Source organism: Impatiens glandulifera, chromosome 4 (genome assembly GCF_907164915.1).
Source record: "Impatiens glandulifera chromosome 4, dImpGla2.1, whole genome shotgun sequence".
Taxonomy (NCBI): domain Eukaryota; kingdom Viridiplantae; phylum Streptophyta; class Magnoliopsida; order Ericales; family Balsaminaceae; genus Impatiens; species Impatiens glandulifera.
This window is the reverse complement of record NC_061865.1, coordinates 59189887-59196721: the sequence shown is the minus strand read 5'-3', so window position 1 is coordinate 59196721 and position 6835 is coordinate 59189887. Positions and strand designations below refer to the sequence as shown.

The 6835-nt window shown below is 28.2% G+C and overlaps 1 protein-coding gene across 3 annotated transcripts; it reads left to right on the top strand.

Annotated features, from left to right (window-relative positions):
* Positions 1-299: 299 nt before the first annotated feature.
* On the top strand, positions 300-2817 carry LOC124934673. Of its 3 annotated transcripts, none has more exons than XM_047475192.1 (5): positions 300-547; positions 611-856; positions 2138-2219; positions 2298-2512; positions 2617-2817. In XM_047475192.1, exons 1-5 carry the CDS (start codon positions 330-332, stop codon positions 2735-2737), a joined length of 882 nt encoding a protein of 293 aa, XP_047331148.1. In that variant the 5' UTR covers positions 300-329; the 3' UTR covers positions 2738-2817. The 3 variants fall into 3 exon arrangements, with proteins under 3 accessions (XP_047331148.1, XP_047331150.1, XP_047331149.1); XM_047475194.1 differs by lacking the exon at positions 2138-2219 and adding an exon at positions 1270-1330; XM_047475193.1 differs by lacking the exon at positions 2138-2219 and adding an exon at positions 1249-1330.
* The last annotated feature ends 4018 nt before the right edge of the window (positions 2818-6835 follow it).

The window sequence follows — 6835 nt, the reverse complement described above, 5'->3', positions numbered from 1 at the left end:
TAACCATTAAATTTAAACAAGTTTAGAATGTTTATGACAAGGTTAAACACAATTATTTAGATAAATTTTATAACTTAATAGTTAATTATATCAACTTTAATGATGAAATTTTGAAAGACAAAAAAATTAAGGGTTTAATTTTATTTGAAAAATGTTTTAAGTTAAAACGAAAGTAAGGGTCATGGGTTAATTATATTTTGCCTTAATTCAAAAAAAAAAATTCAAACAAAATTAAACTAGTTTCAACGGTTTTAACTAACATCTTAAGATCTGTTATTATCGTAACTAACTGTGTGATCACAAACTAACTAAAAAGAGATAGAGAGAGAATGACAATAGCATGCGCCTCTACCGCCGCCATCGCCGCCACTCCTTCACTCCGACCACCAAAATCAACTCTCCCAATAGACGTCGGAAATTATTTCACGGCGATCAACCGCCGGAATCTCCTCATTTCTTCCCTCGCCATCTCCCCCATTCTTCTACTCACTCCTATCACCGAAGCCCGAGGTCTCTTCCAAATGCCCCCAGTTCGCCTCACTAATCGGTACATCTTTTATCACTTTCAATCACGTTTGTTTTAATGTCTGAAACACATATATATGTGTAGGTATTTCTTAGTTAGATCAGGAGAATCTGAATTTGAGAGTTTGGGGATAATTAATACTAATCCGGTTGAGAAAACTTCCATGGATAATGGGCTTTCAGAGAAAGGGAAGAAGCAAACTATTAGAACAGCTTTGGAGTTGAAAAAGATGGGAGCTTGTGATGGAAATTGTTGGATTTGGCCTTCAATTACTCAGAGAGCTTATCAATCTGCTGAAGTTATTGCTGCTGTTAATGGAGTTAATAGAAGGTAAATATAGTAAACCCTAAATGAAATTCTTACAATTTGAAGATTCCTGATCAAACTGCAATTTCCTTATTTGATTCTCCTTACTGATTCTGATTGATACTATAGTCAAATTGTATTGTTTTTGTCCCAGGAAAGAACTTTGAATCTGTTTTGAAAGTAAGATTTGCAAACATTATCCATGTGATTTTTTTCTTAGTTTGGATGAATAATAATTGAATCTTTGTCAGGTATATGGATCAGATAGTCTAAATGAATTTCATACTTGACATTTAATTGCAATTCTGAATATGAAGATTTCCAATGATATATATATATATATATGATCAAACTGCATTTCCTGATTTGATTCTCAACACTGATTGATACTGGTAAAATTGACATGTTTCTGTAAGCCACATAGTCACAAAATACAGCTTCTTAGATGCTCGTGGATTAGGTGCTTACGAAGGAAAGAACTTAGAATCTGTTTCGAAAGTAAGATTTGCAAACATCATCCTTGTGATGAATAATAATCGAATATATGTCAGGTATATGCATCAAATAGTCTAAATGAAATGCATACTCCACATTGAATTGCAATTCTATATGATGATTCCTGATGATACATATATATGATCAAACTACAATTTCCTGAATTGATTCTCAAAGTGATTAATACTATTAAAATTGTATTGTTTTCGTAAGCCACATAATCCCAGATTACAGCTTCTTAGATGCTCGTGGATTAGGTGCTTACGAAGGAAAGAACTTAGAATCTGTTTCAAAAGTAAGAACTGCAAACATCATCCTTGTGATTTCTTTCTTGGTTTGGAATTTGAATGAATAATAATTGAATTTGTGTCAGGTATATGCATCAGATAGTCTAAATGCAATTCATACTCGACATTGAATTGCATTTCTGATATGAAGATTCCCGATGATATATATATGATCAAACTGATTGATACTAGTAAAATTGTCTTGTTTTTGTAAGCCACATAGTCCCAGAATACAGCTTCTTAGATGCTCGTGGATTAGGAGTTTACGAATGAAAGAAGTTAGAATCTGTTTCGAAAGTAAGATTTGCAAACATCATCCTTATGATTTCTTAGTTTGGATGAATAATAATTGAATTTCTGTCAGGTATATGCATCAGATAGTCTAAATGAAATTCATACTCGACATTGAATTGCAATTCTGAATATGAAGATTCTCAATGATATAGATCTATGATCAAACTGCAATTTCCTGAACTGATTCTCAAACTGATTGACACTAGTAAAATTGTCTTGTTTTTGTAAGCCACATAGTCCCAGAATACAGCTTCTTAGATGCTCGTGGACTAGGTGCTTACGAAGGAAAGAACATAGAATCTGTTTCAAAAGTAAGAACTGCAAACATCATCCTTGTGATTTCTTTCTTGGTTTGGAATTTGGATGAATAATATTCGAATGTATACCAGGTATATGCATCAGATAGTCTTTCATCAGATATTAAACCACCCCCAATCAACGATGGTACACCTAATGAGAGTGTAGCCGATGTTTTTGTTCGTGTAACACAATTAATGTCGATAGTTGAAACCCAATATTCTGAAGATACTGTCATTATCATTTCACCCGATTCTGATAATTTATCAGTCCTACAAGCTGGCTTACTCGGTCTTGATCTCAGGAGGTACTATAACTGCAACATTTTGAAAAGATTCAATGATAATGGTATGATCATGATCATAAATTCATAATAATTGTATTAATCTTTGTTTTTTTTTGTTTTGATAGACATGCAGAACTTGCTTTTGCTCCTGGAGAAATAAGATATGTTGATGCTAGTAACATACCTAAATACAAGCAACCTGCATCTTCTGTCTACAAATGTTTAAATCCACCAAAATGTAATTAGTCCAAAAGGTAATGAAATTTCTTAGTTTTATTTGTTACATAATCTTTCAAGCCCATTATTTAATTAATGCACATTTTTCAGCTTCTAGCTCCATTTAACCCCCTAATATAAACTCATTTTAGAGCAGATTAGCTGAGGTGTCGCACAAGTTGTAGATTATATAAAACGGTCAGGGACTTGTTCAGTAATGACACGGTTTACTAATTTAAAACGATAGAGATAAGATAAAGTAATTAACACAAGATTTAACGAGGTTTGACTAACAATAGTGATCTATTATATAGATATTTCATGAAATAATGATCTAAATAGTTAACCATAAATTACAATGTATCTACTTGTAGAAGTAAATTTTAGAGTCACAATCCAATAATGATAAACCCTAATTATATGTGTACATGAGTCATATTTTAGTTGGAAATGATAATCTTTATGTGTGTTTCACTTTAGTGATCAGGTGGAGTTAAAATTTAATTAACAGGTCCTTCAACAAGATGTATAATTTTTGTTGTGAACATTTGTTTATTTTTGAGAGAGGTTAGCATAATATTTGTGTTTTTAGTGAAGATCGGATATGAACCTAACAACCACTTATATTAAGATTATTTCCATTTAGAACTAGTCAATATGTAATTGTGCATGTTACCTTTAGAGGATTCCTTAGGTTAAATTTACTTCATATATATGTTGCATTATTGATTATGTATTTTTATCAAATCCAAGTGGCCAGTGCCTTACACTAAGGGCCCACGATATAGTCGTACGAATGTTCCTAAGAGACCTAATGTCGAAAACACATTTTTAAATTCAACTTAAAACATCTTAAATTTAAGTGAATGTTATAATTGTGAGAGTCATGCTAGCTTTCTACATTTCAAAAGAATATATATATATATATAGTAGTACGAATGACAATTCTTATTAAAAAAAAAATACTTAAATTAGATTGAAGTCACGATGATATGTTGTTGTGCTAAGTCTCCTGGAAATATTCAAGGTGGGCGCAAGTTAGGTCCGAAAATGCTCATAAAATAAAGAAAATAATAGATTGTATCATTGACTATCATCTACCTCTATAATTAGATAAATGTAACTAACAATTGATGTTTTGAAACTCAAAATTTATTTGTTTATTTATTTATAAAACTAAAATCTAAAGAGACATTTCAAATAAAATGAGTTTTATCCATACTAAATGTCTTAAAATCAATTTTATTAAAGAAAGTTATGAATGAAGTTTGGGATCATTAGAGTGGGATCATACTTTATGCTTCACCTCCAAGAAATAAATCATACTTAAAAAAAGTTTGGAATCAAAATATATTATTATTTTTTTTTTCTTTCAAAAAAAGGTAAGAAATCATTAACAAAAGGAAGAAATAGTTTATGAAAAATATGTGATATCTATCCACTTAGCTCTCAAGTCTTATAACCATAGTAATTATTATAATTATTTAACTAGTCAATTTTAACAATAAGTAGACATGTATGTAACCACTTTGAGTAACCATATCTTTAATGGCATTATTAAATCACTTTTGAGATGCAATTATCATTGGATACCATTCCACAATCAACTTAGAATCTTTCTCTATCTCTCCAATAATATTAATCTCATCCTATATGATTAATTATAATTAACACACCCATCATAATTCTTACAACCCCTAACTGCATAATATAAGAAATTGATCCAATCAAAGTATTATTTTGATCATTGTTAATATATGCATCAAGCTTGATTTGCTTACTTATTATAAATAAATAAACCTTATTAAATGATAGTGGAAGGATAACATTGATGACCTGGCTAGAGACCCATGAATAATAAATGCAATTTCCATGGTTCACATGAACCACAATAAATATAGTTACACTCATTAATTATTTTGTTTCTAATAATGTAATAAAAAAATTTATTATGTATTGAAAATGACCCAAGAAAATTGGGCTGCTCAGTTCCATGTAAAAAACTTGAAAAAAATAGCAGTCTTAATTTTTTTTTAAATATTTTTTTAAAAAATATATATTTTTTTTGGTGAGATATAAACCAATATCTAAATAAATAAAATTATTTTTTTATCCTCAACTCTTAAGCTACATACTTTTATGTTAAAATATTAATAAATTTAACCTAAAAATCTTATTTCATTTTTATTAGATGGATCGTCATAATCTGTGAGTTTATCCAATTTTGTGTGTAGGGTAGAACAATAGACTATTTTTACTTGTTTGAGTGAATTTTTAAATATTTTATATAATATTTTATAAAAGTGTTATAAAATTAATAATCTTATCCAATATAATCAAATCTTAGTTGACTTCCAAGTGTGGCAATTATAGGAAGGGTGTTACATCAATTTTGAAAGATAGAGATGCTCTAACATTTTCTTTAAATAGATCAATTCTATATTACAAATTGGCTCAAATTTAAAGTATCAATATTCAACTTTTTTTTTTCTTCTAAAAAGATTAAATTTAAACATTTGTAATGAGAATTCAACCTCTATTATTCTAATGGGTTTATCAATATCCAATCATTAAAATATGCAAAATCCTATTCCTATGTCAAAACAAACTTAGAAAGACAGGAAGTACAAATGACACACATGAGAATAAAATCAAACCAAGTTACTATAAGCTTTGATAATAATAATTATTACAAAATTACAAAACAATAATACATTGACAAAAAAAGAAACATATATTGATTTATTATTATTATTTATAATTTCTTTCATTTTTATTAATATTTTAAAAATAAATTATAAGAATTGATGGTTTGATTGTGACTATATAACTGCAATATGGCTAAGATTCCCAATATATGATGAATAAAAGGTGGAGTTTGTAGTGAATACAGAAAATAGCAGGGGTATTTTGGTCTTAAAAAATATGTATGACCCATACAGCATTTGGCCAAGTGTCAATCTGACCGAACCGGAAACAAACCGGCGGTTCGGCCAGAAGTCGCCTTCTTTGCTATTCTGACATTCCACCTGTATAGAATAATAAAAGTACATTCTCTCTCTACATTATTGACAACTGTCTCTCTCTTTTATTTACCATTTTGCCATTTTACTTTTACTACTATCCTAATATATAAAACTTATTTTTTTTAAACTAATATTATTTTACAAGAGAGTAATTTTTTTTTTTATAAAATCTTTGATTATGCTATATTTTTTTTACTCAATATTTTGTGCTCAATGGTTAGTTGATACTTAATTTTAGTCATTTTTATTAAATTTTTATTCAATAGAGTTTGAATATTGAATTATATCGTATCAAGATTAAACAATTAGAATTTGACGCGTATTACAATATTTTTTTTGGGTCGGGTTCGACCCTCGGCAACAACGATAATATTAACACATCAAGGTAGTCAAGTGTTAAAAGTCAATTTAAAAGCCCAAAATGTTACGGGTTCGATTTTATTAAAATATTTTTGTTGAAACGAGGGTTATTACTGTGAATGTCATGCTAGTTTTCTTTAATTAAAAAAAAATAAACTATCATAATTTTAGTCTTCAAGAATTTCTCCCGATTTTATTTTAATGTAATATTTTTTCTTAATTAATTTAAATTATTTAAAGTGTGATAATTCAAACTTCATTAATACAATTTAAAGTTCGAAATTTAATATAAACGACTCAAATTCTTTAAATTATACCATAATATCTTCACTTTAATCTTTTATAGTCTCGTCCTCAAGATTCTGGGGCTAATATTTTTAAATTTTGTAAAAACAAATTTATGTCAATTATTTCACAACATTCAATTTTTTTTATTATTTAAAATAAGTTAACTAATTTAGAATAACATCCACTCTAATTTAAAGTATTTATAGTTATTTAAGAAAAATAAAATTATACCATAATATCTTCACTTTAATTTTAAAGTGTTCTTAAATAAGAATTAAATTAGTCTTCTTTAATATCTTAGCTTTAATCTTTTCATTATTTTTTTTTATTTTGTTATAAGGTTTAAAATTTTAAAGAAATTTGAAGACCCACCAAAAGAAAGAAAATTTTATCTTATTGTATCACACTCACTATATATATATAATACCCAGATAAATTGCACAAAGACAGAGTC

Coding starts and splice junctions, on each gene's coding strand:
- LOC124934673 (XM_047475192.1), top strand. CDS start 330: ATGACAATAGCATGCGCCTCTACCGCCGCCATCGCCGCCACTCCTTCA. Junction 548..610: donor CCAGTTCGCCTCACTAATCG/GTACATCTTTTA, acceptor ATATATGTGTAG/GTATTTCTTAGTTAGATCAG. Junction 857..2,137: donor GTTAATGGAGTTAATAGAAG/GTAAATATAGTA, acceptor TGTTTTTGTAAG/CCACATAGTCCCAGAATACA.